The 26573-nt window shown below is 62.8% G+C and overlaps 4 protein-coding genes across 9 annotated transcripts; all 4 read right to left on the bottom strand.

Moving 5' to 3' along the window:
* Positions 1-364: 364 nt before the first annotated feature.
* Positions 365-8344, bottom strand: VIL1 (villin 1). 3 transcript variants are annotated; one of them, XM_030278295.4, is made up of 20 exons: positions 8217-8344; positions 5839-5940; positions 5574-5648; positions 5263-5459; positions 4893-5001; positions 4519-4629; positions 4219-4421; positions 3635-3713; positions 3417-3515; positions 3167-3320; positions 2956-3056; positions 2684-2821; positions 2381-2539; positions 2122-2301; positions 1861-2006; positions 1621-1765; positions 1163-1351; positions 941-1009; positions 628-765; positions 365-540 (listed from the first exon to the last, which is right to left on the bottom strand). In XM_030278295.4, the coding sequence occupies exons 2-20, from the start codon at positions 5911-5913 to the stop codon at positions 427-429; spliced, it is 2481 nt and encodes an 826-aa protein (XP_030134155.3). In that variant the 5' UTR covers positions 5914-5940; positions 8217-8344; the 3' UTR covers positions 365-426. The 3 variants fall into 3 exon arrangements, with proteins under 3 accessions (XP_030134155.3, XP_072788180.1, XP_072788181.1); XM_072932079.1 differs by lacking the exon at positions 8217-8344 and adding an exon at positions 6959-7039; XM_072932080.1 differs by lacking the exon at positions 8217-8344 and adding an exon at positions 6924-6999.
* Positions 8345-8999: 655 nt separating this feature from the next.
* Positions 9000-14090, bottom strand: CTDSP1 (CTD small phosphatase 1). Of its 2 annotated transcripts, none has more exons than XM_030278308.4 (7): positions 13844-14090; positions 12537-12679; positions 12287-12388; positions 11993-12049; positions 11419-11511; positions 10947-11132; positions 9000-10840 (listed from the first exon to the last, which is right to left on the bottom strand). In XM_030278308.4, exons 1-7 carry the CDS (start codon positions 13908-13910, stop codon positions 10712-10714), a joined length of 777 nt encoding a protein of 258 aa, XP_030134168.1. In that variant the 5' UTR covers positions 13911-14090; the 3' UTR covers positions 9000-10711. The 2 variants fall into 2 exon arrangements, with proteins under 2 accessions (XP_030134168.1, XP_072788188.1); XM_072932087.1 differs by lacking the exon at positions 13844-14090 and adding an exon at positions 12893-13748.
* A 2715-nt stretch (positions 14091-16805) lies between these two features.
* SLC11A1 (solute carrier family 11 member 1) lies at positions 16806-23075 on the bottom strand. Of its 2 annotated transcripts, XM_030278297.4 has the most exons (15): positions 22900-23075; positions 22212-22315; positions 21395-21517; positions 20995-21114; positions 20275-20381; positions 20115-20185; positions 19940-20007; positions 19653-19808; positions 19377-19535; positions 19124-19213; positions 18828-18947; positions 18241-18390; positions 18085-18158; positions 17477-17630; positions 16806-17397 (listed from the first exon to the last, which is right to left on the bottom strand). In XM_030278297.4, exons 1-15 carry the CDS (start codon positions 22916-22918, stop codon positions 17296-17298), a joined length of 1617 nt encoding a protein of 538 aa, XP_030134157.1. In that variant the 5' UTR covers positions 22919-23075; the 3' UTR covers positions 16806-17295. The 2 variants fall into 2 exon arrangements, with proteins under 2 accessions (XP_030134157.1, XP_072788161.1); XM_072932060.1 differs by lacking the exon at positions 18085-18158 and having other exon boundaries at positions 22900-23072.
* Positions 23076-23389: 314 nt separating this feature from the next.
* Positions 23390-26481, bottom strand: CATIP (ciliogenesis associated TTC17 interacting protein). 2 transcript variants are annotated; one of them, XM_030278299.4, is made up of 9 exons: positions 26228-26481; positions 25792-25995; positions 25607-25662; positions 25206-25292; positions 24925-25095; positions 24625-24749; positions 24454-24530; positions 24265-24349; positions 23390-24041 (listed from the first exon to the last, which is right to left on the bottom strand). In XM_030278299.4, the coding sequence occupies exons 1-9, from the start codon at positions 26301-26303 to the stop codon at positions 23738-23740; spliced, it is 1185 nt and encodes a 394-aa protein (XP_030134159.4). In that variant the 5' UTR covers positions 26304-26481; the 3' UTR covers positions 23390-23737. The 2 variants fall into 2 exon arrangements, with proteins under 2 accessions (XP_030134159.4, XP_030134160.4); XM_030278300.4 differs by having other exon boundaries at positions 23795-24041; positions 24265-24353.
* Positions 26482-26573: the final 92 nt, after the last annotated feature.

Here is a 26573-nt window from a genome sequence, read left to right as displayed (position 1 = left end):
GGTCCAAGGACAAGTGATCCCTGGTGTCTGTCCCCACAGGCACTGTCTCCTTATTTACCTTTGGTACCACACGTATTTACTGCAGTTCAGGTGATAAGGAGGGAGTGGCTCCAGCTGTATACTGGACCTTTAGCCCAGAGCTGCAGGATGGGAGAGTCCTGGCTCCCCGAGCATGCCCAGCCTGTGCATCACCTCTGAGCACAACGAGGTCAAAGGAAGGCCTCGGGGAAAAGGAGTTGAGGGTCCTGCCTTGTGCTGCTGGGGCCCAGTCAAGACCTGTGTGTCTCTGTGTGCCAGCTCTTAACCAAATAACCCCCACACCTGGGGCTGGCCCTTGGGGTTGGATGGGAGAGACCACAGCCCCGTCTTTTGAACTTATTTTATTTACTAAAGAGCTGGTATTGTCCCTGTGCCCAGGCTCCTGCCCTAGAAGAGTCCTTTGTCCTTCTTGAGATTCTGTTGTTTCCACAAGGGCAGGCTGCTGAAGGCAGAGCGGCTCATGCCAAAAACAGCCTTGAAGTCCGCATCGGAGAGGTGGTCCTGGGGCCAGAGAAAGGAGGCTGAGCTGAAGAACTGGGAGGGGCTTTCCCTGTCTCCCCCTCCAGCATCCCCCTGGCCTCATCTTACCTCCTTCCTGCTGGGATCCACGCCCCGGGGCAGGTCCTCGGCTGCGGTGTTCACCAGCACATCCAAGGGGAAGGTCTCCAGTTTGGTGGGGACAAGGGTGGTGGAGGCAGTGAAGACCTCTTGCCTGGATGTGAGCACCTGAGTGGGGGGTGCAGAGTCACATCAGGGCCTGGCCCGGGGATGGAGGCACCAGGCTGGCTCCAGGTGTCTGCTCACTGAGGATCTGTCCTCGCAGCTCCTCCTGTCACCTGCCAAGGGGTGGGTTTTCTGTGCCCCCACCCAGCCCAGCTGCCTTTCTCCTTGTGCCACTTACTGAGGTGAGCTGCCCGAGGCTGCTCTCATCGCCCAGCTCAGCTCTCAGCGTCTCGTAGGATTTCTTGTCCTGGGGAGGAGTCAAAAGTGCTCAGCCCCTCAGCATGCACAGGGGTCAGGCCAGCTGCTGCCCACACCCTGGAGCTGCTCCTGGGGCCAGACCCACATCTGGTCCTTTCTGCAAAGGGACTCCCTGGTTTTTCAAACCCTCCCCATGACTCACGTCCCAGTTGAGAGGGTCCCAGGCCAGGAACCAGCCGGTGAAGGTGGGGGGCTCATAACCCTGCTTCACCACAATGATGGGGGTGTCAAGGTCTCGCCCACTGGGGTGGCTCCGCAGGTACTCCTGTGCCATCACTGCTGCCGCCTCCTTCTCTGACTCATTGGCGCCTTTCCCAAGCCAGAGGAAAACCTGCAATAAAGTTACTGTGTCCACCACTGGGGTGAGATGGAGCCCTCTGGGGCCGTGGCTGGAGGCACATGGCCTCTGTCCATGGGGAAGGACTCTGGGAGTTCATTCCCTGGAACAAGAAGGCTGGAAAAAAGCATCGTGGGACCACATATAGGCAGGTTTCCAGCCTCCCATCCCACCAACTCTGGCTGATGCAGGTCCTCCAACCACAGGAATATCAACTTGTGGGATCAAAGATCTGTCCCGTGCTCCATGCTCCCCCAGCTCACCTGGTCCCAGGCATCTAGTAGGTAAACATCACTCTCCTCCAGGTCATCCTGGGTGAAGTCTATGATTTCTGTGGCCAAGAAGGTGCCTGTCTTGTTGGAGCACTCAAAGAGTCGGGGGGGCACAGAGGGGTTCTCCTCCTGCAGCCTGAGAGGGGTCAACGTGATGGGAATGAGACTCACCCTGCTTGGGGGCTGGTGGCCCATCTTACCCCTGGGCATGGGTAGGGACAAGACTGGTACCTCTTGCTACTGGCATATTGGGACTTGCCCCCCAGGGCCAGCCAGAACTCAGGTGGCTCCTGTCCTTCTGCAATCACTGGCTTCTCCAACTTGGAGATGATGTCAGCCACAGTCTTGGCCATCTCACGTTCATCCCCGCTGCAGCCCTGCCAGGCAAGCACAGCTGCTCCATCACTGGCCCAGGCCAAAGAGGAGGAAGAGGAGGTGGGGACAGTTGCCTTGGAGGTGGTGGCACCCACACCAGTGCCCAGCAGTACCCACCTTCCCATACCAGAGGTAGCAGCAGCTGGGGGTTTTGAGCACAAAGACATCATTGGAGTTGAGGGAGGAGGCACGGACAGGCACCTCGAAGGCTTTGGTGTTGTACTCGTTGGTGCCGTGCACTTGGAAGAGGCGGGTGGAGGGTGTGGGCTCTGTGCTGCCTGCCCGTGATGTGCCACCCTGGGGGACAGGGACAGGAGGTCACCACCGGTGCCACAAGCTCACTCACCTGCCCGTGCCCCAACCTCCCTGTGCTCACCGCGTACACCACCATCTTGCCCTTGAAGATGGCCATCAGATGGGCCGGCTCCTTGCCCATGGTGACACGGATCTGCACGGGCTCGTTGTTGTACTTCTGGTCCAGGGCGACAGCTTGGTAGGCAGAGGCGGCCAGTTCATCTGTGCTGGCTTGGCGGCCCTGGGCAGGGCAGGGGGGGCTCAGCACCCATCACAGCCCCCCTTGCCCTCTTGAGAAGTTCTGTTCCCAAGAGGCAGAGCACCCCCAGTCCAGGGAGGTACACCCCTGTCCCCCACCCATGGGGCAGTGACCTGGAGGTCTCACCTGCCAGATGTAGATGATGCGGTTCACCTTGGGCCCCACAAAATAGGTGTAGAGCACCAAGTAGCAATCCCCGCCATAGAAATGGCCCAGCCACTTCTTCTCTACAGGCACCAGCTCATTGTCCTCCACACGCCAGACCTGGTGGGACAGGGATATTCTGCTGTCAGAGCTGGTGCATACTCCTGCCCTGCAGACCCTAGACCCCACACCATCCCCTGGTATAGCAAAGGGGGTACCTGAGAGGGTCATACATTCTTCCATGGCCACCCTACCTCCACTTCTCCAGATCCATCATCCACCATCTTCTGCTGGGCAGCCATCTGGGGCTTGGCATGCAGCGTGGTAGCGTCAAACTTCACCTGCTCCACCTTGGCTGTGGGGAAGGGCAGAGGGGTGAGCCAAATCCCTTTGGGCCACAGGAGCTCCCCACAGCCTGCCCATCCCAATCCAAGAAGTCCTTCCATGTTGGAAGGAGACACTCACCCACTTTGCCCACAGTGTGGGTCTTGCCCAACCCACTGCTCTGGTTGGGGACAGTCCATTTTTGAAAGAGTTGCCTGAAGATGGCTGACTCGGACCCATCATTCTCTGTTTCCACACTGGTGCTGTCTGGATAGTTCTTGGCTTTGATGAAGCCCTGGTGGGATGCAAACACAGAGTGTGGGCATGGAGTGCCTGGCACTCCAGGGAGCAGTCAGGCTATCGCATAACAAGCCCCTAACCCAGCACCCACCAGCGCCCTGCTCATCGCCTGCTGCTTCTCCTCCTTGTTGGCATTCTTGCCCTTCCAGACAAAGATCTTGATACCTCCTTGATCAAGGATGTAGCAGTCCTTGAAGAAGGAGGAACAACTGAAATTAGGACCTTAGACAAGTCCACCAAATTCAGCTTTTGAAGGATTAAAGCTGCCAAGGAAACTGGGCACCCCCAAGCATCCCATGGGTGACAGACCTCGTGCAGCAACATGTCTTGAGTTAGGGGTCGAACTGCCACCTCCTGTATGACCAGGTTTCCACTGGTGTTGGAGACACTGACAGGAGAAAAATAGATGAAAAAAGGCTTAGAAAGTGGGTTGGAAAACCCCATCTCCATTACAGGGTGGTAGGATTTAGTGGGGCTGTCCCCTCCCCATCCCCTTCCCCAGCCGGATCACAACACAAGTAGCACCCCAGGACTCTCTGGCTGTGCCACAGTGGCAAACTGGTTTGTAGCTTGCCTTGCCAGGCAGCTCGTTCATGGGCCAAAAGGAGGAACAGAGGGGTGTCAGATGTTATGGGGCCACTGAGGCGCATTACCACAGCAACCAAAGGTGATGCTTGCACAAGCATCTCTATCGGGTACCAATCCTCTTGGTAACTGGGATTCCTCTTGCTCCAATGGCATGCAAAGGACTTATCCCTACCCCTGCTGTAGCTTTGACCCTTCTTGGTGTCTGTCCGTGGGGCTGGGAGTTGTGGGACATAGCAGAGATGGCTGCTGGCTCCCTCTGACACCACGGAAAATGCCCTGTGCATAACCCACCCCCTACAACTCACTGGTAGAGCTTGAGGGAGGATTTGAGTGCCTGGTCCACTTTGACATCAGGGATGGCTGGCTGGATGTCCCTCTTCTCACCCAGCACATGCTTAAGGACCTTCATGAGTCCTGGTGAGGCATCCTCATCCTCACCATCCACTACGCCCACCTTGGCACGGCCCCCGCGTTCCCGGTCCCGGATATCCTTGGCCAGGGTCATTGCCTGCAGCCAGGGGAGAAGGGATAAGCCCACATGAGAGAGGGAGTGGCTGGTGACCCCCCTTCCTCCAGGAGGGGACCTTGGGACCCCCTGACCATACCCTCAGCCTCTCGTTTCGGTTGCTCTCAGGGCCGTTCCACTGGATGATGAGCTGGCCCAGGTCCAGCAGGAATACGTCTCCTCTGTTGAAGCTTTTCCAGCTCATCTCCACCTGCAGCAGGATGGGATTGAGAAGGGTAGGTGTCAAGCAGCAGAATGCCTGGATCCCCATGGCTCTGCAGCCTCTCTCACTCAGGAAATATAGGCCTCCAGCCTATATTCCTCCTCCCTACCCCGAGAGGGGCTTTTTGGGGAGCAGTTGCAAGGCAAGGCAGCATCATCCCACACCCACTGTGTGCCCTGCTTGAACGCAGCTGTGTCTGGGGGGAGCTCTGGCCTGATCCTGACCCAGACTCCACACATCCCACAACTCACCTCTCCTGCCACCACATTCTTCTTGCCCTTCACATGCAGCAGTCGCTGGACGTTGTAGGTGTTTGTCTCCACATGCTTCATGCCTGAGGCCACCCCACCCTTCTTATAGCTGGGAGGGGACAGACATGGTGTCAGCCCTGGGTCCCCCTCCTCACACCTCCGGTGTCTCCCTCCCACCTCTGTGCACAGGGCGGTGTTTGGGGTACACACATGTGGTAACAGACAGATGGAGCCCAGCTCCAGATCCTCCTTCTTCCTCCCCCGCCTCACTGAGACAGAGCTGACCCCATCCCAACTGGGGATGTCTCCACAGGGCCCCTTCCCACTGTCACCCACCACGGGAACAGGTCCCCAGGGGTGACCGACATACACGAGTCCCTGCTTGAAGTAGGCGCGGAAGGTGTCGCTCTCGTGTCCCTGGGCCTCGCGGTGCTGCACGGCCACGGAGCCCAGGTGATCATCCATCTGGGTGGTGTAGATCGCCGCCGCCCCCTGCTCATCCTGGCTTGACTCCTTGCCCAGCCAGTAGTGGATGTCGTAGCTGAAGTTGCTCCCGGACTTGCGTGTCTGCAGGACACCGATCCCCGCTAGAAGAGCCCCTGTGTCCCCAGGCCATGCTGGCCGCAGACATCCCTCCCTGCATCCAGCCCCAGTTCCCTATGTGACCCCTGACTGCCCTACCGACAGCAGGACGTAGCAATCCCCCTCGTAGAAGTTGCCGTAGCTTTTGGTGGGCACAGGCACCATCTCCATGTTCTGCAGGAGGAAGGGAGACATCAGCCCTGGTGGGGGAACCCCCAGCCCAGCCCCATGCACCCCACTGCCCCAGCACCAGGACCTGGATGCTGCACTGAGACCCAAACCCAGCTACTGAGGACACAAAGGGAGGATCTTCCCTCACAGAGACCCCCCCAAGGCAGCCCCAACGATGTGTCCCCATTCCCACCTCAATTCGCCATATCTGGATGCCAGGCGTGGTCTTGTTCAGGGTCCTGGAGACTTTGGCGCTGAGCTCCACCATGGTGACAGGTACCACCGGCAAGGGGACCTGCCAGCATTGGCAACACCCTCGTTAATGGCAGGCAGTGTCATTAAGAGCTGGGACACAGCCAACCTGCTGTGCCATCTGCTTCCCTGCTTGCTCTGCAGAAAGCCCAGCTGTAAACCCCCCCTGTACAGAGCAGCACGGGGCAAGGGACCCCAGCACGGCGGTACCAGCTCTGTGGGCACCCAGCTGGGGCTGCCAACCCCTCAGCTTGGTTGGCACCACAGATAATGAGTCCGTACCAGGGTCCAGGTTGGGAAGGTGCAGGGTCCCATAAGTGCCCCAGTGCCCTGCCCTGTCTCCAAGCACAGGGCAGTGCACACCCACAGTACAGCAGCTGTAGCTGGATGACACTGCTGCACGGTGGCCTGTTCCTCCTCAGGTCCAGCAGGAACTGGCCCTGTTCTAGGTCCAGCAGGAACAGGCCCTTGTCCTGGCACAGCTTGGCATGAAATGGAGCAGCATGACATGGCCACTGCTTACACACACAGCACACACGGATACACACACACTCACTGCCTGCTTCAGACTCCCTGCTTCCAAGCCCCCCAGCAGACCCATGCCCTGCCAGGGAGGGCACATCCTGGCTCCACAGGGGTGCTGAGTGCCAGTCCTGCCAAGGTTGTCCACAGCCATCTCTGCCAGGCTGACAGTGCTCCCCTCAAGCAGGCAGAGGGGCTGAGTCAGGCAAAGCCACCCTGTGCTCCCCGGCTGGCAGGGAGGGCTGGCATTGCCCAGATGGACGGTCTCTGCTTCCCAGCCCTGTGAAACCCCACCCGGCCCCCCTGTGCTGCCCCACAAGCACCCACATGCCATACCTCAGTGCCAGGGGAAGCATCCCCCATAGCACAGCCCCAAGATGGGGCTCAGGTGAGTCCCCAAGCCCATCCCCAGGCTAACCTGGTGCCAGGAGTGATGGTGGCCATGGGACATGCTGTCCCCCCCCATGCCCACCGTTGTCCCCTCACCCTACCCCAACCCCTCACCTTCCCTGCAGAGCTGGGTGCACAGGTGAGCGTACCTTGGCGAAATGCTCAGGTGCCAGCACCCAGGAGACCTTTGTTCCCTTATGTCCCAGCCTTTGCTCACCATATAAGGGCAGGGACAGCCCAGAGTCAAGGTCCCCCCAGCCCTCCAAGACTCTGTGGCACCTAAGAGCCCCGTTACTCATGGGGTGTTTCCCCCCAGGCGCTATTGCACTCTGCCCACAGGCTGGCTGTGCCCAGGGTGGTTCCTCTGCCATCCCCAGGCCTCCTCCCCTCTTGGCCCCTGGTACTGAGTCCATGCTAAATGTTTTGCTTTTGCACTCCACCAAGAAGTTCCATAAAGTGATAGCAATGGGCTGGACCAGGACATGTGGGCACCAGCCACAAACAGAGGTGCCTTGATGCCATGGGGATGGCCACTGTTCTTCATTCCCCAGACCCTAAAATCCCCAAACCCTCCCAGACATGGAGCACTAAGACCATGGAAATGGGTTTTTTGGCACCTTCTCCCCCAAAAAAGGTTCCATGAAGTGACAGCAATGCAGCACCATCTTCCTGGGGCATCCCTGTCCCACCCCCTGACTGGCACATCACCACCCTGACCACGGGACTGTCCCCGGGCTGTTTCACACCCCAGCTGGAAGCCAGATCCCTGGTCACTCCTGGCTTTGCCTCCCTGCCTTGGGAGTCTCCACAGCCCCAAGATCCTCTTGGGGATGGAAAGGGGGTACAGAGATGGGACATGGGGCTGAGACATGGGGAGACAGGACAGGACATGAAGTGGTGGCACAGCTAAGCCCGATGCCCCCGGAACCCAGTCCCGAGGGTTGGTATCTGATGATGCCCTTGATGCTGGCAGAGAGAAAGGACTGAAGTGGCTCCCACTCCCAAAGGTGGCCTTAGGGAACAACTGCGGTGTCCACAAAGGTGGGAGAGGCAGGTGCCAGCAGCAGGCAGGTCCCCAGGCCTCCTGCCCTGCTGTTAAGTGCTCCCCAGCCCTGTGGGATTGCTACAGCTTTATCTTGGCTGCCCTGCTGAGCCAGCAGTCCTGGCCTGGGCTGCAGCAAGCCCCAAATCCTGCCTGACGGTGCCCCCTCCCTGCAAGGATCCCCAAAGTGATGAGACGGGCTGAACCAGAGCAGGGGGCATGTCAGACACAAACAAGGGGGTGTCCTGATGCCACAGGGCTGGGCTCTGTCTGCCCCACACTCCCTTGGCCCCCAAACCCTCCAAACCCTGCCATCGAGCTCCTACCTCCTGCACCCCACACGAGTGTCCCCGTGGGACCCTTACCTGGCTGCAGAACCCCCAGTGGGGCTGAGTTTGGGGTGGGGTGGAGCACCCGGGTGGCCGCTGTCGCCCTCTGCTCAGTGGCCGTCCCAGGGCAGTCTGTCAGCGTGGCACAGGGGTAGGGGACCCCTCGCAGGCCCCAGCGGGCTCACCCCTCTCTGGGCCCCCCAGCCGGGCCACTAATGAACTCAGTAATTAGTGCAGCCATCAGGGAGGACAGAGATTTCATTAATGAGGGGAGGCACAGGGCCAATGAGGGCACGGGGGAGGGGGGCAGCTAAGAGACATTCCCCCCAGGAACGCAGTGCCTGCACGCTGGCAGCACTGCCCGGGATGGCAGGGAGGGGGCCACAAGTTGTCCCCCAGGTTCCCCCCAGTCGATATGGGGAAGGCCTGACGCCTTATTTAGAGCAAACCCATTTTGCTGGGAGGGGGGCAGAGCCCATGTGATAAATTCACCCCCTCCTTGTTGAGGGGCAGGACACCCATCCCTGTGGCACCAGGGGCCTTTTCCCAGGAGGGGGAGGAGGGAGTTTGGATGGAGGTGCCAGGGCAGCCTGGGGGGGCTGTCCTCCAGTGTGAGGGTGTCCCCTTGGCACCAGGCAAGGGGTGGCACCTCAACCCTGCAGTCCAAGGGTGCTTCTCTGGCACAGACCTGCAGCATCCCTGATGCCCAGGGGACTCGGGGGATCCGGGGGGCTCCGTGTCCCCCCCACTGTGCACAGCCCTAGCGACACACACGTGATGTGCACCCGTGCCCACACACGCACACACTCAGGACTACTCTTTCCAAGATGTTTTGACAGCTTTAATCACATGAAGGCACTTGGATCTGGTACCCCAGCCCTCCCCAGCCCCCCGCGCTGCCTCTGCATCCCCCAGAGCTCCCAAGGGTGCCCAGGGCAGGGCCATACTCCTCGGGTGCCGCAGCACCCACAGGCACTCGCTGGGCAGCGGCAGTGCTGGCGCCCTTTGACTTGTCTAATATAAAGTGCTGAGTTCAACCCTCCCGGCAGGGCAGGATGAGGCCTGGGGCTGGAGGGATCCAGGGAGCTGTGCTGCACCAGCCCCCAGCACAGGGCAGCGGGTGTGGGTGGGCTGGGGGACCCTGGCTTACCCCCGGGAGCAGGGCAGTGCCGGCAGGAGCCGGCTGAACAGCACCAGAAAGCTAAAACCCTTCACACCCACCCCCCCAGATACTGCCCCGCTCCCTCACTCCCTTTGCTGGCACAGCGGTAAAAAGGCACCCATGATTTTTTGGGAAACCATTGCTTTTCCCTCTAAAAATATATGAGGCATTGTCCATATTGTGACATTAAAAAAGGCCTGGCTGAGCTCAGCCCCCTCAGAAAAACCCTCCCTGAGAGCCCCCAGACCCTCGAAGCTGGGGGACACCCTGGCACAAGTCCAACCCCACGGGGGTCAGGGTAACCCCAGGCTATAGGGGAGGCTGCGGTGTCCCCCACGCCCTCCCAGCTGGGGGACTGGGGTGGGGTAAGGCTGGGAGGGGCACATTAAGGCTGGTATGGGGGTCCCTCTCTCCCAGGACTAGCAGCCTTTGGTGAAGCTGCAGACGGATATGGAGTGGAGGGCGTGAGGGTGTGCTCCCCCACCACGGGAGGGGACCCTTCTGTTGGTGACCAGAGTGGCTCCCAGTGACACAGTATAACTGGAGAGGGGGGGAGGCCACCTCCCCCCCAACATGAGAAGAAACCGAAGTTGGAGGGGGCGAGTAAAGACCCCCCCCCCCCCAAGGCACACCCCTTGCAAGGCTAAGGGGGAACAGAGACACGGCGTCCCAAGGCACGTGGGAGGCATTTGTGCCCAGGGGCTCAGCCCTGAGGCTGGGCTGCCCCTGCAAAACACAGCCCCTAGGTGGGGGCAGCAGGCATGAAGAGAGGCAAGGACATGCCCCCCACAAGGTGGTCAGCTGCACCCAGGGCAGAGCTATGGGTATGGTGGCAGCCCTATGCACCAAGGCCAGCAAGACTCTCTGCGTTTTTGGAGGCTGACAAGGTGTCACCTGTCCTGCAGCCTCGGCAGATAGAGCCAAGGGCTGCCAGCCTCCCAGCAGGCAGAGTCCGGATGGAGGGATCCAGTCCTCCCAAAGGCAGTGGAAAGCAGCAACTGCTGACCCCACCCCCCCTCCCCAATCGGGGACGGAGGGGAAAAGGACCTGAGAACCGTTTTGTGGAGGGGGGACACAGGTTAGGGGGGAGGCAGGAGCTGGACAGTGGGGGAGGATGGGACCCCCTCAATAGGTCCTCAGCACAGCAAGGCAGTGGGTCACCCATGGCCCCTCTTCTCTGAGAAAGGGGGCACCCAGCTTCCTGGGGGGGCACCCACATCTCCCATCACCGGCAGGCACGGAGGGCACCCACACCCACCGGGGCTGGGGAGGATGATGCGGGGCACACCGGGACCCTCCCTCCCCCAAAATAAGGCACCTGGCTCCCCCGGTGGTGCCCCTTGGCAGCACCCGGAGGGCGGGGGGGCCATTAGCTGTTAGTCCGCTGCTTCTTGAGCACTGCATACACGTCCTCCACCTTGCTGAGTCTCTCAAAGAAGGGCAGCAGGTCCAGCAGCTCCGTGTCTGCCATGTTATCGAACCAGGAGGCCACCGGCACCTGCAGGTGGCACAGGGGACAGAGTGGCACAGGGGACAACGCTGAGAGAGGGTCCCCCACCGCATCACCTCCACACGCCGCCCAGCCTCGCCCCGCGCGTACGTACGGCGTTGTCAGGGTGGAAGATGTAGGATGCGGGCGAGTTGTCCACGATGATGATTCGGCGCAGGTCACGGCCCAGGCGGCTCAGGTCCTTCACGTAGTTGCCGCGATGAAAAACACAGGATTCCCGGAAAAGCCGTGCCCGGAAAGCCCCCCATTTATCCAGCAGATCGGCCACAGGGTCCGCATACTACGGGCACAGGAAGGGGATCACTATGGCACACCACAGCACCCTGCCCATTGCACAGTGACAATGGCACCCAGCTCTCCACTGCTGCCAGGTCTCACTGTGCCTCAGTTTCCCTGGCCAGTGCCTTGGAGGGGCAGGTAGAGTCTGCCCAGCGCTGGTGCTGCCTGTGGGTACACAGGGGACAAGAGGCCAGTGATGCCTGCAGGTGGGCATGCAAGGGAGCTGTGCCACTCTAGGGGTGCCTGGGAAGGGCTGGGCGATGCCAGGGCAGGTCAGGGGCACCCACCTTGGCCAGGCTGGCAGTGAAGAGCACACACTCGAAGAGCTCGCCCATGCGCTTCAGGAACTCGTCCACGTGCGGCCGCTTGAGCACGTACACCTGCGGGCACGGACGGAGGGCAGCGCGCTGCTGGCACCGGTCACGGCTCACCCAGCGCCTCCATGTCCTCCCCAGGGGACGCCTGTGACCCCCACACCCCGCCAGCGAGCAGCTCCCTGGCCACAGGTCTCAGGAGCTGCCTGTGTGGGCTGGGGGATGCCATAGCCCCGCAGGAATGTCCAGGGTGAAGTGTCTGGCCGGCTCCAGAGCCAAGTAACCGAGAACAGGCTGACTGCCCAGACCACAGCCTATCCTGGATTACTTGAAACTGGGGCTGGCCACTGCAGGAGGGCAGCATGCCAGGACACCCCTCACCTCCTTGCCCTGCAAAGAGAGGGGCACCCACCTCTGCCCTGCAACGTGCCAAAGCTGGCACCCTGATGCTCCCATTACCCCTTGGTGCAGAGCACTGGGATGGCTCCCGGTCCTCGGGGAGGTGGAATGGTGCCCCCCTCCCACCAGGCACCCACCCCACGGTTACCTGGTGCATGATGCCATCGATTTCCACGGGAATGATGAAGTCGGCGTTGTTCACTGGCTGGGGAAGGGCACACCAGGATGAGCACTGGGCACGCCAGGCACCCCCTGCCCAAATGCTGCCTGCTCTATGCTCACTATGCACCCCTGCCAGCCCCGCAGCCCCCTCACAGGGACACCCCAACTGACCCAGCCAGGCTGTGCCCGGTGCTGGGCATCGCTTTGTGGGAAAAGGGTGGCAGAGAAGGTGGGGGAGCATGTGGGGGAGAGGTGTGGGGTGGGCCAGGGTGTCCCCCACCTTGAAGGAGCTGTGCACCAGGGTCTCATCCAGGTCGATGACCACGCAGAGCTTGCTGGCGTCCTGTGGCTTGATCTCGGGCAGCAGGTGCTTGACAGCAGCCTGCAGCAGGGGGACACGGGTCAGCAGGGTACCCACAGGCAGCCCAGAGGGGGCACTGCCAGAAGCGACTGCTCACCCCCAGTCCTGGCCCCACAGGGGAGGCGCAGGGGATGGTAACCCATCGATCCAGGCTGGGGTGTGGGGTTACCTTGGGCAGTGCCCCGTTCTCCTCCACCAGCAGCGGTGCGCCAGTGGCGCCAGCGCAGGGCTCCCCTTCATCGCGGCACAGGCAGCAGAAGAGGGACTGGAGAATGCTGCGGCTTCGAGGCTTCTTGGCAGGGGTCTGGGTACCTGTGGGAGGGCATAAGGGGATGAGGGGTAACCCGGGGGTACTCCCAGCACAGAACTGGGGGCCAGGTGAGCCATGTTTGGGTGTTGCCCCAGAGCCCCCGTGCCCTTATCAGAGCCGGACACCCATCCGGTCGGCCTTCCTGCCCTGCCAACCCACGGTGCCAGGGCAGCGTCGCTGACACGAGCGCTTGGTGACCACGCACAGCCCCTCACCGGCACACCCCACTCCACGAGTGACGCCCGTGGGCCCCCCTGCGTGCCCGGAGACCCCAGCCCGGGGGCAGCCGTGGGCCCGGGGCCGGTCCCCGCGGTCCCGCCCCGGGGGCACTGCCCCACTCGGGGGGCGGGGTCTCTCCGAGGGGGCGGGGCTTACGCCGTTCTTTGCCCCTCCTCCAGGCAACTCCCTCGTCTCATTGGCCGGCTCGAGTGCACCGGAGGCGAGAGGCCAATCAGAACGAAGCGCCCGCCCCTGGGCGCCGTTCCCGCAATCCCCATTGGCGGAGCGAAGGGAAACTGAGGCAGAGAGGTTGACCCTGCCCACCCCATGCCCCAGGGGCAGCGCGACGGTTCCAGCGGCCCCACCGGTCCCGGGGCCGGGTCCTGCCGCAGCCCGGCCCGGGGCTGCACCCCGCCCTGCCTGTGCCCCCCTTCCGGCGGGCCAGGGCCCGGAGCCCTGTAGTGGGCAGGAGCTCTCCACTGGGGACGGGGCTCGTTCCCACGTTTGCTCCTCCCGGCCCTGGCAGCTTCCCAGGCCAGGGAGACGAGCATCGGCCCCCGACAAACCCCCTTCGCGGGGTGGAGGGGACGCCGGCATGCAGGAGGGCGCTCGGCTCCCTTCCTGCCTCAGTTTCCCCGCCGGCGCTGCGCGCACCTCTCGCCCGGCTCCAGAGGAAACAGCGCAAATAATCCGAGCGACGCCCCGAGCCTTCCAGGGCTCCGAGGGCCCGCAGCGGGTGCAGACAGCCCCGCTCGCTCCGAGCTGCAGCCCCAGCGCATCTCCGCAGCCCTCGGCAGCGGGATGCAAGGGGCCGGGCTGAGGCGGCGCGCAGCTCATCACACCCTCCGGGAGCTGCCCCCGCAGGCCCCCAACCCCCCGGGGACCTCCCCCTCTGCCGCACAGGAAGGGGGTGAGGCGGGGTGAGATTTCCCCCCCCTCCGCGTTACCTTTCTCCTGAAGCGGGGCGCTCCCCTCCTCCCTGCTAACCTGGGCGATGATGGACTGGTGCTCCATGGGCGCCGGGGAGGGGGGTGGGAGGGGGCGGCCCCCCCCGGCGCGGCCCCCGGGGGGGGAGGCGGGGCGGGGGCCGGCGGCGGCGCGGGGCGGCGGGCGCGGAGCGGCGCCGCGGAGGAAACTTTGTTACAACATGGAGTTTCCTCCGCCCGGGCTGGGGCTGCAAACATGGATCCCGGGCGCGGTTTCAAGGAACCCCTTAAAAGGGCAACACCGCCGGGGGGGCCCTCCTCCTTCTCCCTCCTCCTCCTCCTCCTCCTCCCGGCATCGGCGCCGCCCGGGAGGAGTGGGGGGTTCCCGCCGAGCCGCGATTGGGACCGAGACTGGAGCGTTCTGTGGTTTGGCTGGGAAGGACACCCCACCCCTTGCTTCATGGTGACTGTGCAGGGATCCCCGACACGCCGCCGGGCTGTCCCACACTCCCCCGCCCCGAGTGAGAGAGCACGGAGAGAGGGATCAGTCCTGCTGTCACCCCACATCCAGCCGGCAGCCCGGGCATCCCTCTGCAGCTGCCCCCGGCGTACGTAGACGTGCCGCCATGCTGGGTGTCCCCTGGAGCAGGATCCTGGAGTAGCGGCTCAAGGCTGGGGGGTCCCCATTGTCCCCCGAGGGCACATCCCGCATTGCCGGGCCAGGCCAGCCGTGGGGGACAACAGGTGCTGTGGGGCTGCACCAATACCCGCCGCTTTTTTCTATCCTTTATCCTGCAATCCCCCAATTAGTTGGGAAATTAGTCAGTCTATATTATCAATACATATATTTCCCCTTACAATTCCTTCCCTCCTGCCTTCGGCGGGGAAACGGGGTTGTTCCAGGCGCTTTCCGAAAAGGGACTCTTGACGGGAGCCCCTCAGAGGAAATCCGCCTCCTCCCGCCCCCTCCCCTCCCCAGCCCTGCGGGGCTCTGCCGGGGCAGCCTCTCGCCGCCGTGCCCCCCAACCCCGGAGGGGCCCGTCCCGGTCCCACCCTCGCCACCTCGGTGGCAGGAGATGCTGTGCGCTCTGTCAGCGCTGCCCCGAGGGTGCAGCAGGTTGGAAATTTCCCATCTGAGCTCATTTGAAATCTTTCCACCTCTCCCACCTGCGGTTTGGAAACTTCAGGAGGTGAGATCGCCTTTTCTGGCCCAGCAGGGACGTGACGCGTCCCCACCGCGCTGGGGAATGGGGTCCGGGACTGGGAGGTGCCCCACAGGGCACTGCGGTGCTGCGGGGCTGCCGGAGCTCTGGCACTACAAAAGCCGATTTCCCCCTGCAGTTCTCGGCTCCACGCGGAACATCCCGGCACCGCGGGCCCCCGCGGAGCCCTGGCAGGGACCAGCTGCTGTTTGGAACAGGGACACTGCATCCTGCCACTGTGCTTCCTCTGCTCTCTATTTTGAGCGGACCTCTGTGCTCCTTTAGCCCAGGTGGAACTGGATAGGATGTCTGCCTCATCCCCAGCATCTGCCTGGGCTGGGCTGCTGGGGGATGCTGCTTTCTGTGGGGACAGCTGCAGAGGCCACACACTTGTCCCCTGCAGGACCCCTGTCTCTTTGGCTACATCATCCTCCTCTTCCTCCCTCCCTGATAAGTCCAGACAGGCCCTGTTAGTCCTCCAATTATGCAATTAGAAAAGTCTCCGGGCCAATGCCTGCAGCGGTAATTGGAACACCACTTCCAGTTCCACTGCCTGCTTGGGGGCAGATTGAGCTGGGGAGCGCAGGGAGACGATGTCCCCGTCCTGGGGTTGTGGGACAAGCCCAGGCCAGGAGTAGGCAGAGCGCAGCTGGGTTGTTTGGGCTGCAGGGTATGGGCACAAGGCAGAAGAGCATCAGGCTTCACGCAGATGGGCACTCAGTTCCACCCCACTGCTCCTACACTGGGGTCCTGGATGATTCCCTGTTCTTCAACCCAGCCCTGGCCCTAAGGAGCCCTGCTCCACCAAGAGCAGCCCCACGACCAAGGGACCACAGAGAGAGATCTTGGAGTGGGACACTTCCCCCTAAGGGTTGGCTGGAGGCAGGTGTCCCTGGGCTGAGGGTGCGATGGGCTGCAGGTTCCAGCTGGAGAACACCAAATCCCAGAGAGGCATAACCCTGCAGACCCCAGTCCCTCCAGCCTTCCCCCCGCTGAGGACCACCCCGATGAGCTCCCCCCACCCCTTGGTGACCTCCCCACGAGGCTGGGCAGGTGCACCCCGAGCTAGGGGCGTCTCCAGCCGCTCCTCCAGTGCCTGGGGCCGGCTGCATCCCCGGAGGAAGGGGAGCCCCCTCCTTTCAGTGGGCCCCACAGCTCTGGCCCCTCCTCCAAGCAGCCAGAGGCCGGGCCAACGCGGAGGCGGGGGGGAGGCACCGCCCCACCCCGTCCGCCATCGCCCTTTTAAGGAAGGGGACATTCTTCACATAAACAAGCGCGGCCCCCGGGAATGGCGGGGGGGGGGGGTGTCCCTTCCCGGAGTGGGGGTGCACGGGCTGGGGTGGGGGGGGGGGGGTGCCCGGCCCCCAAAATTCCAGCTCCACCGGCCGGGCGGAGGGGTCGGGAAGGGGATTTTGGGGTGGGGTGGGGGGGGTCCTGGGGAGAGGGGGGAGCCTTGAAACAGCCAGGGAGCGTCTCGCAAGTGCGGCCCGCGGCGGGACCCCCCCGCCCGCGGTGCGGGCCCGAGCGGCTCCGCATCCGCATCCGGCGGTACCGGCGGGCGGGAAACGGGGCATCCGGGGCGGAGAGGGCACCGAGGGGCCCCCACCGCCCCGCTCCCCCCGCGGCAATGCGAAAGCTGGCGCTGAGCCCCCCCACCCAGCGCCGACACGGCCACGCGTTGGCAGCCCCGGCCACTCCCCCACCCGCGGCAAAGGGGCCGCTCCCGGTTCGGGTGGGCACAGGGGGTCGCCGCCCCACGCAGCAACAGCAGCGAGGCCGGGTGACAAACACGCCGTTTATCAGCCGTCTCCGTCCCCCCGCGTTTCGGAGCCCCCCGTGGGGATGGGGCCGGTCCCGGGGCTGGCCCCGCTGGTGCTGCGGGGTGGTTAGCGGTCCCCGGCGGTAATTAGCGGTCCCCGGCGGTGATTAGCGGTCCCGGGAGCCGGCGGATCCTGGCGATAATGAGCAGGGGAAGTCTCCGACGCGGCTCATTCACCGAAGCGTCCGTGCCAATGGATGGGGGAATCGGCCGCTGCCATCCCACTCCCCTCGCGTCAAGCCTGGACCGGCACCCCGGAATTGGCGGGGGTTGGGGGTGGGAAGAAGCGCTGAGCACGAAGATCTTGGAGGGAGGTCTGCCTGTCTGTTAACCCTTTCCTTGCTGGGTGCATCTCTGGCTAAAACATGCCCGGACTCGGAGTGGCAGGAAATCCGTGCCCAGGAGGCCGCGCTGGGCAGGGCCGTGGGGATAACAAGCAGGGATGGGATCTGTCACCGTGTCTCTGTCGGGTCGAGGGCGAGACCGAAATTGAAGCGGCTGTGGTGGCCCCGGGCCAGGAACCGGGCTCCGTGTGCGATAGTGCATGTCCAGATCTGCAGCGGCAAAGAGGACAAGTCGATGAGCGCCCACCGGGGACACTGTCCCGCCCCTATCCCGCGGTGCCAGCCCTACCAGGTAGGCGACGAAAGCCACGTAGGCAGCCAGTAGCAGGCTCAGGGGAATGTGGTACTCCGGGCCATGCAGCGTTGGCAAAAAGTCCACCACGAAGTAAACATTGATGGCGCAGACCAGCCCCGTTATGAGGGTCATCAGCACCTTCCCCGGGCTGTGAGCAGGGCAGAGGGCATCAGTGCCAGGGCAGGGCCCCCATCCTTTGGGCCACTGGACACAGAGGGCTGGGGGAACTGAGTTTGTAGGTGAACCAGACCCAAACTGGGACATCCCTGCACCCCACAGCTATATTTCACCCCGTGGTGGGACTCTAGCAGTGGATTTTGGCCACCTTCCAAATCCAGTGCTGGCAGTGCCAGGAGGATGCTGAGGATCCAGGGGTGCCCAAGGAACCAGATGTGTCATTGGGAGGAAGATGACAAGGTAGTGATGGGGTCTGTTCCACTCTGGCTGCCCTGGGCAGGTGAGGACAAACATACCCCTCCAATGTCTATACACTAATTGCCCCATGGCAGGGTTTGGGGGGCAGGATGGGCCAAAGGGAAGGTGCCTGCAGGCAGAGCTCCCTACTCTGCCTCCTGTGTGGCTCCCCATGCCCCAGCACTCACAGGCTGTTGCTGAAATCCTGCATGAGCGGGTGCAGGCTGGTGAAGGTGAGGACAGGCAGGACGGCAAAAGGCAGCTGAAAGGAGAGCGGGATGAGGACATCACGGCTGCCAGGCTGGGATGTTTGGGGGGCAGGTGATGCCCTCCCACCCCCTTACCAGGATGCTTTGCAGGACGTTGAGCAGGTCATTCATGCCTGTGAGGTGGCTGACATCCTTGAAAGCAGCCACCAAGACAGTGGGCAGGATGGCAAAGGAGCGGGTGAAGAGCACCCGGGCGAAGCGGGACCAGCGGAGCTGCAGGAAGCCCTGGAACACGGCAGAGCCCGCACCCTCGCTGTGCCTGCCGTGCCGTGTCAGGGCGGCCCCCAAACCCTGGCTGGGAGGAGCATGGGGGGCATCTCCCTCTCCTTCGTGCCAGGGCGCTGAGCGAGCTCTTGCAGGGCTGCCGGGCCCCACTAGGTGTCAGCTCCGACTCGTTAAGAGAGGATCTTATTAATTAGGGAAACATTGCGTGGGGCGCCCACAGGGTGCAGTGGGTGGACGCTGTCTCCATCCCGCCTCCGGGGGAATAGGGACACTGGTGCTAGCAAGCTGCCACCCACCAGTTCCCTGCAGGAATGGTGGGCAATTAACTCTGTTATTTGTGTGTTGCCCATAGAACTCCTCCACCCAGGGCCCAGCTGTGATTTCCCTGCTCTCAGCCCCTCCCTGTGGAGGCAAGGGCCAGCATCGCTATCTCTCACCTCCATGACGAACTGCCCTGCGTAAGTGCCGGTCATTGTGGAGCTCTGTCCTGCTGCCAGGATCCCGATGCCCCAGATGTACAGTGCTGCTGCCCCGAAATAGCAGCCCAGGATGACACCCTGTGTAGGGACGCTCCAGTGAGCACTCTAAAGTGTCCCCTACCCCAGGCATGCCCATCAGCTCCCAGCCTTCGGGTGGGGTTATAACTGCCCCAAGCCCCAGGGGTCGATGGGGAGTGTGCTATGTCCCCGGTGTGGGAAGGGATGCTCACTGGACACAGCCTGGTGGCACTCACCCCCTGGTAGATATCCACAGAGACTGTCTCGTTGTTGGTGGGGAAGATGCCGGCATAGTGACTGATGCTGCTGTTGATGCACTTGTTGTGCTGTAAGGCAGAGTGTGACAGCCACCCAGCAGCTCCCACAGACACAGGGGATCCCCACACAGCACCTCTCAGGGAATGAGAATATACCAGGGGATGCTCGTCCCACCCATGTCCACAGTTGGGCACAGCCATCATCTCCCTGTGGCCATGAGGTGACACTCACCACGTCCTCATTTCGCTGGTGGTAGAAAGCCTCGCCAAAGACAGCCATGACAAAGAGGTTGATGAGGAAGGAGACAAAGAGGGCCAGGCAGGACTCGGTCAGGAAATACATATTGGCCTCCTGCACTGCTTCCTTCTTGGAGCGGTCGATCAGCCGTGTCTGGGCACGGCCAGCAACATGGGTGTGAGCCCTGTCCCACAGCCAGGACCATGTGGTCCCCACCAAGCGTACCCTGAGGCACCCAGAACAGTGCCCATGGCAGTGCCTTGGCCTCACCTTGACCAAGGAGGAGTGGAGGAAGATGTTATGGGGCATAATGATGGCGCCGATGATGCCCATGGCCTGCAGCAGCTCATTTCGCCCACAACCCGGGCAGCTGGGCAGGAAAATGCCCTTCAGCACCTCCACCTGCCTTGGCCTCACCACCACATACTGAGAAACAGGGAGAAGGGGCACTGTGAGCTGCCACCCCGCTACTACAGGCTGGTAGCAGTGGGGACACCATATGGCAGGGTCCCTTGCTACCCTTGAGGAAATGGGTTGTCCCCAGCTCCCCCCTTCACCTCATAGCCAAAGGTCAGGGCCATGATGGTGATGAGGAGGCCGAAGAAAGCCTCCAGTTTGCGGAGCCCTAGAGAGGTTGAGAGAAGGGGTGGAACAGAGCAGGGGACACTGGTGCCACATGGGCACCAGGGCTGCCGGGGTGACAGTACCCCCAGCCCTCATCCTGGCACTCACCGTACTTATCGAGGAAGAGGAAGAAGAGGGTGTCCACGACGGTGATAAGGACCCCACCCCAGAGGGGGATGCTGCAGGATGGCCAGGGCAGGATTAGATACGTGGCCCTCTGTGGAGTAGGGCCATGGGGGAGGCTGGAGGTCCCTGGGGGGAGGCTCACCGGCCAGCCGAGAGCAGGCTGAAAGCAATGGCTGTCCCGATCACCTCCTGCATGTCGGAGCCGATGATGGCGATCTCAATCATGAGCCAGAGCAGCACACGGGGCACCTGGAGGGGACGGGGCACCATGAGGTGCCTGAGCCCACAGTGGTGTGTAACTCTGGGCAAGCTAGCACAGCATCCTGGGTGCAAATCCCCGTCTCCAGGCTGGGTTTGAGGGAGGTGGGGCAGAGGGATATGTCCAACCCTCCTTCTGGGGACCTGTCATTCAGCCAGTGTCTCCTTGCTCGTTCCCCCCATCAGGATCTTGACACTTCAATGGAACCCCTAACTCCCCCCTCCTCTGCCATGTGAGCCCTCCTCTCGAGCCCCCCACCCCCTTTCTGCCCCAACATGCACAGGCTTTCTCTCGTCTCGGCTTCGCGTTCCTGTCCCGACGCTGGGCTCACCCCGCGGGGGACGCTCTCATGTGTCGCCAGGTCAGACCGGGACACTGAAGCAGTGCTTGCCACCTCCCACCCTGCTCCCTGTACTAGAGGGGCGTGGGCACTAGGTGGGGGAGGCCAGGGCTTGGGGAGGCTTTGAGGAGCCCCTGAGAGAGGCAGGTCTCTCACAGCATCTTCCCGCTCCTCTCCAGCCCTGCAAGTCCCTGCTAGGACTGCCACCAGCCCAAGCACAGGGTCCGCCCCGGACTGTCACCCCCATCCCCATGGTCGCTCACCTTGGGGTAATAGAGGTAGCAAATCTCGCCCAGGTCTCTCCCGGTCACCACGCCTAGACGGATGGCGAGGCGCTGGCACAGCAGCCCCAGGACGGTGGCCCACAGCAGCACCCACAGCAGCTGGGGAGCAGGAGGGAGGGAGGCAGCAGGGACTGGGTGCTGGGCAAAATCCAGCCAGCCGGGGGTCCCCAGTTCAACTAGGGTTGCAGGGAAGGAGAGAGGGGGTGCGGGTGCTCTCCCAGCGCAGTCAGAGGGGTGCCACTGGGTGTCCTCACCCTGTGCCGAGGCCCCCCTTGCCCTTCCTGCCCCCGGGCTGGGGAAGCCGGCTGGGGAAGCCATGGGCAGCCGTTGGCGCTGCAGAGGTTACGAAACCCCCGCCTGGGCCCGGAGCAGGGCTCACCTTGAACCCCGCCAGCGCCCCGCTCTGCAGGTCTGACTCCACGTTGCCTGGGTCCAAGTAGGCGATGCTCATGAGGAAGCCGGGACCGGTGAAAGCCCAGAGTTTCCTAAAGCTGAAGCCAGGCTGGGACAAGGCAGCAGGTCAGAGCCAGGAGCTCCCATTCAATTGCACAGCCAGCCCCCTTTAGCCCAGTGCTGCCCGCATGGGTGTGTTCAGCACATGGAGGTCATTTTCCAGCCAGTTTTGGAGAGGGAACTGCTGCCCCCAGCCTCTCCCTGTTCAGCAGCAGTGCTGGAGGGGCAGTGAGCCCCCTCTGACCCAATGGACAGTGATGAGCAGGGGGGTCCCGGGGGCTGTCAGGCACTATTGCATTCCGTGAGACTGCTGTCCTCTGCTTTTGCTACTCCTCCTGACTAGGGAATACCATTCCTTCTCCTTCTGTGTTCCACTGCCCCGGGACCAGACAAGGATGGGGTGGGGGGGGGGCTGTTGGTGTGCAAGCAGCCTTGGGGTGCCCTACTGAGCTCATCTATGGGTGGCCCAGGAGGTGGTGTGTGAGCAGTGGGGTGATCCTTGTGGCTGGGTAGCAGCTTGCCCCATTGTCTCAGTTTCTCCATTTGGAAAACTTTACGCATGGAAACACTCAACCTAGGGCTGTGACTTGCCTGAGCTGGGTCTGGGGTAGTGGGGGCATGTCCCTAGGGCATGTCCAAGACACATATTCCCCGCTGCAGTGGCCCTTTGCCTCCCCACCTCCAGCTCCCTGCAGCACTGTCCCGCTGCCCTGCCCTCCCTGAGCCAGCCCTGCAGCACCTACCCCGCTGCCCTTGGGGATGCTGATGAGCTCATCCAGGTAGGTCTGGTCCCGAGTGCCAGGGCGCTGTGGGGGCATGGGGCCCCCGTTCAGGGACCTGGTGAGGCCTGAGGGGGACAAGGAAGAGGAGAGCAGATGGCAGCCTGCCAGGGGGACAAGGACACTGGTGGGCTGGCAGCCCTGGTACCAGCTTCCTTCAGTCCCACCTGACCCTGCCTGATGAACCCATGAGGGGAAAGCACCAGTTTTCCAGGGGGAGCATGAGGATGGCTATATGGGATGTATCAAAGGCTACCCAAAGGGACCAGATGCCACCTCCAGCTCAGGTGCCCCTAAAATCCCTGGTCTGAGCCCCGTCTTCACCAGTCCAAGACCCAAGTGCATTTCTCCAGCAAGGACTGGAGGGGACCCTACTCCAGCTCCTGCTGCTGGAGGGGCATAGAGTGAGGACAAGAAGTTGGTACTGCTCCTAATACCCCCTTTGCAGCCCACCTACATCCTGGGAATTGGTTGAATCACATTCCCAGGCTTGAAGGAACAGAGAATGGGACAGTTGGGGAATCCAGGACAGGCTGGGGGGAATGGTGCCCACTGAAAGCTGGAGCACAGCCAGGGGTCTCAGGGAGGAGGGAAGGGGGTCTAGGGGATGGAAGAAGTCACAAGGGGACCCAAGAAGTGTTGTGAGGCTCACCTGGCTCCAGTGATGCCATGTGTGGATCCGATCCAGCCACAGTGCTGAGGTGTCCTGAATTCAGCTGAGTGCAGCGCCTGCTGCCCAGCTTTTAAAGGACCCCCCCGCAGTTGTGTCATCCCTCCCCCCCCTCGGGAGGAGAGGAGGAGGATAGGAGAAGGAAGTGCTCCTTCCCTACCCTTATGGGCGCACACAGTCTCGGTTCCCCCCACCCCCCCCCCCCCCCAGTGCCAGGAGGCCCCTTCCCTGCCCTTTGCCTCACACACGGGAGTGTGTGAGAACACGAGGCACTCTCACTGGGGCGTGGGAGCATGTCTGCCTCTCACTGGCCATCACATGCCAAAGATTCTGCTTGGGTGACTGGAGGGACAGGGGACAGTGTCCCACAGAGCGAGAAGGGAGGGCTGGCCCCACGGGAGTAGGGGAAATGCCACAGGAGTGGGAGTGAGGAGGAAGCAGGCACGTGTTGCATAAGGAGATCGAAATGCAGCCTTAGCTGCTGGGGGAAGCACACAGCCAGGCAGGCTCTGTGGCACAGGGTGCTCACATCACCCTCGGGTGCAGGGAGCTTCATGCCTAACATGGAGTGCTAGTGTTGCAGTGACAAGCTGTGCCAACAAAAGTGGGTACCCTTCTGCCAGCCAGGCCTTGTCCCACAGGGAGATGGGCAAGGGGTGTCCCCCAGGAACATGTTGGGGGGTGGCAGGCGCAAGGATGTGGGCCTGGCCCTGCTCCACAGTATGCCCCAGGCATCCCCCACCCCCTGAGCAAGGCCTAGAACAGCTGGGGGAAGGACAGGGTCCCAGCCAGAAGGCATGGTGGGGCTTCAGCACACAGCTCAGCTCCACCTGCCCTCCCTGAGCCTCAGTTTCCCCAAAGCAAACAGGACTGGACAGGCGGAGGCGGCTGCTTTATTTGCTGTTAGATGGAGGGTGGCCAGCTGGGGAGTTGGGGAGGGGGCTGGCAGCTCCAGTGGAGCCAAAGGGGCTCCCAAAGGGCCGCTGGTAGGCGAAGAATTCCGCAGCAAAGGAGATGGTGTCATGTGGCTGCTGGAGGAGCAGTGCCTGGAGGAAGTCAGACAGCAGTGCCCGGACCTCGGGGTGCTGCTGGAGGTAGGCAGCATGGGATAGTTGCAGCTCGTCCTGCAGTGGAGGGACAGGATGGGCATGAACACACATTTCCCCCCGGGCACTGAGCCAAGGTGAGGGGGACAGGAGCCTGGGTCCTCTCCCACACTTAGGAAGGCGTGAGGAAGGCTGTTGGTCGGCCTGCTCCCTTAATGTGCTCCCTGGGCACACCAGGGGAGATCCTGCTGGAGACTGGCACAGCCCCATGTCCCCTTGTCCCCATGTCCACCCATCTTACCTTCCTGTCCAGGAAATAGCAGTAGAGCTCCACATCCTCCTTCCAGTCCAGAGGTTGTTTGGGGAAGGGGAGCTGAGGCTCAAACCTGCCTGGCAGCAGAAAGGCAGGGCAGGGTGTTCCCCCTTGACTTCTAGACAGCAGGGAGGGGCTGCCTGTGCTGGGGGGACACAAGCCTTCCCTGCTCAGTACCTGACTTGCTGAGGATGGATTCATCCTGTAGAAGCATCAGCACTGGAAAGCCGATCTGCATCAGCTGAGCCAAACGCCTGGGAGGGGAAGAAAAGCCCTTGTGACCCCCCCATCCTGGGTGCCAGCAGACTGGCAGGGCTGGGGTGTCTCTGAGCAGCCCCCTGCCCTTACCCGTTGGGGAGGAAGCTGCTGTGCCACACAGTGCGGGCGCCTGTGCTGGCGTGCACGGCTCGCTGGATCACGAACACCTCAGTCTCTGCCGAGCCCACTGCCTGCTGCTGGATGCCCAGGGCAGACTGGGGGCGGTACGGCCAGGGGTCAGCCTTGTCTCAGAGTCACCTCTGCCCCCAGCTGCCATCCCCACGTGTCCCCCCATACTGTCAACCACATTCTGCCCACTCCCACTTCCCACATCCCAGCCTGGTATCCCCAACCTGGCCCAGCCCATGCCCATCCTGGTTGGCGGCTCACATAGCTGGCGGTGCAGAGGTCGCCCTCGCTGTTGATGGCTGGGAAGACAAGGTCGAGGGGCATTGTCTGCCGGCGTGCCAGCACCCGCAGCAGCAGGAGGCTGGCACCCTCCAGCAGCCGCGCCCGCAGCCTGGCCCGGCTGTATGAGAAGCTCTGGCACTGTGGCTCTGCCTGCAGAGAGACCTGCTACCTCCAGCATCCCAGGGACAGCAACCCCCGGAGCCTGGGCTCCCCTGGGAGTGCTGCCCCCTCCCAGGATGTGACCCTTCCCTCAACCTCACCCCTCCTTCCTGCAGTGTCTTTGTGACCGTCATCCCGTGCTCGTGGCTTACGATGTGGGTCGTCTTCTCTGTGGGATATGGTCGGAGCTGCGGGAGGGATGGGAGGCACAGGGTAGAGAGTAGAGCCAGGGCACCCCTCCGAGTGGCAACCCCAGCACCGCTGTCAGTCTGGGTACCATACCAGCTGCATTGTGGGAAACTCCCCACCCCAGCTGCCACCCAGAGGGGATGGCGACTAGGCTGGTGGGGCACAGCTGGAGTCTAAGCATGACAAGGGACACCAGACTACCCACAGCAGCCTTGCAGGGGGCACAGCCCCCAGGAGGGCACCACTGCAGGGCACACCCCAGGGCAGCGGGTAGGACACAGGGATGGGGACATGCCACCACCATATCAGTCACCTCCAGGCACTCCTGCTCCTCCTGCTCCAGCGTCTCCAGCTGCCAGGTCACGTAGGCTGCCAGAGCAAAGCCATGCTCAACCAATCCTGTTGGCACTGTCCCTGTTCCCAGCCCTGGGGGCTGGTGCACAGGGATGTTCCAGCCCTGGGGAGGAAGGAACCCCCCAAAAGCCACCCCTGGCTCACCTTTGAGAGTGCTGGAGGCAGGAACACCATCCTGCTTGCCTCGGAACTTGGTTTGCACCAGGATGCAGCTCTGCACCGGCTCACCTTCCCGCTGGTAGGGTGCCCACTGGGCTGCCATCCACCACTGGCCCTCTGCCTTGTCCCTCGGTGGGGCCACCACTGCCAATGTCTCGGCAAACAGGCACCACTCCAGCTCCTTCAGCCCTGCACAGAGGGATGGTGACCCCAACACAGAGGGACCGCGAGGAGATGGTCACTCTGGTCACTCCCTCCCGAAGTGACTGTCGCCCCTGCCCAGTGCCCCTCCCTGTCTCCGTTCCCCCCCGGAGGCTGGGCCGAGTCCCTCGCCATTTCTCCCGCTCAATCCCCCACTCTCCGTCCCCTCCTGCCGGGCCCGGTGTGGCGGGACAAGGGGGAGGCCGGAGGAGGCACGCACCGATGAGGCTCAGGAACTCGGCAGCAGTGTCCGCCGTGCCCGGGGTGTCCTGCGGGCTCTCGGGACGGGGCTCCATGCCTGCCCGGGGGCTCCCGCTGCCGGACCCTCGGCTGAGGGGGCGGCGGGGCTCCCCCGAGCCGCGGTGCCCGCCCCACGCGTGACCCTGGGGCGGCAGTGGCGCCCACCCCGCCTCCGCAGCCCCCAGCCCCGGGCAGCCCCGCCGCTCCCCGGGCCCCCGGTACTCCCGGGCCCCCCGACGCCTCCCGTCTCCCCGGTAACGCCCCGGCTCCTCCTCTTAAAGCGGCCGCGCCCCGCCGCCGGCTTTAGCGCCGGGGCGTCCCCACCG

Source organism: Taeniopygia guttata, chromosome 7, assembly GCF_048771995.1.
Source record: "Taeniopygia guttata chromosome 7, bTaeGut7.mat, whole genome shotgun sequence".
NCBI classification, from domain to species: domain Eukaryota; kingdom Metazoa; phylum Chordata; class Aves; order Passeriformes; family Estrildidae; genus Taeniopygia; species Taeniopygia guttata.
Note: the sequence above shows the minus strand (reverse complement) of the source record. Positions and strands in the feature narration are given on the sequence as shown.

What these genes read in the sequence shown, in the direction of transcription:
- VIL1 (XM_030278295.4), bottom strand. Translation starts at nt 5,913, where the DNA reads ATGGTGGAGCTCAGCGCCAAAGTCTCCAGGACCCTGAACAAGACCACG. An exon ending in CAATATGCCAGTAGCAAGAG is followed by an intron (nt 1,766 to 1,860) that starts GTACCAGTCTTG and finishes GACCCCTCTCAG; the next exon opens with GCTGCAGGAGGAGAACCCCT. An exon ending in GCCTCGGGCAGCTCACCTCA is followed by an intron (nt 766 to 940) that starts GTAAGTGGCACA and finishes CCCCCCACTCAG; the next exon opens with GTGCTCACATCCAGGCAAGA.
- CTDSP1 (XM_072932087.1), bottom strand. Translation starts at nt 13,733, where the DNA reads ATGAGCTGCGCGCCGCCTCAGCCCGGCCCCTTGCATCCCGCTGCCGAG. An exon ending in TCGATGGCATCATGCACCAG is followed by an intron (nt 11,512 to 11,992) that starts GTAACCGTGGGG and finishes CCGTGCCCGCAG; the next exon opens with GTGTACGTGCTCAAGCGGCC. An exon ending in TCACTGCCAGCCTGGCCAAG is followed by an intron (nt 11,133 to 11,418) that starts GTGGGTGCCCCT and finishes CTGTGCCCGTAG; the next exon opens with TATGCGGACCCTGTGGCCGA.
- SLC11A1 (XM_072932060.1), bottom strand. An exon ending in CCTCTTCCTCGATAAGTACG is followed by an intron (nt 20,008 to 20,114) that starts GTGAGTGCCAGG and finishes CAACCTCTCTAG; the next exon opens with GGCTCCGCAAACTGGAGGCT. An exon ending in ACGTCCTGCAAAGCATCCTG is followed by an intron (nt 17,631 to 18,240) that starts GTAAGGGGGTGG and finishes CCCTGCTCACAG; the next exon opens with CCCGGGGAAGGTGCTGATGA.
- CATIP (XM_030278299.4), bottom strand. Translation starts at nt 26,303, where the DNA reads ATGGAGCCCCGTCCCGAGAGCCCGCAGGACACCCCGGGCACGGCGGAC. An exon ending in CGAGTTCCTGAGCCTCATCG is followed by an intron (nt 25,996 to 26,227) that starts GTGCGTGCCTCC and finishes CCCTCTGTGCAG; the next exon opens with GGCTGAAGGAGCTGGAGTGG. An exon ending in AGACACTGCAGGAAGGAGGG is followed by an intron (nt 25,096 to 25,205) that starts GTGAGGTTGAGG and finishes GTCTCTCTGCAG; the next exon opens with GCAGAGCCACAGTGCCAGAG.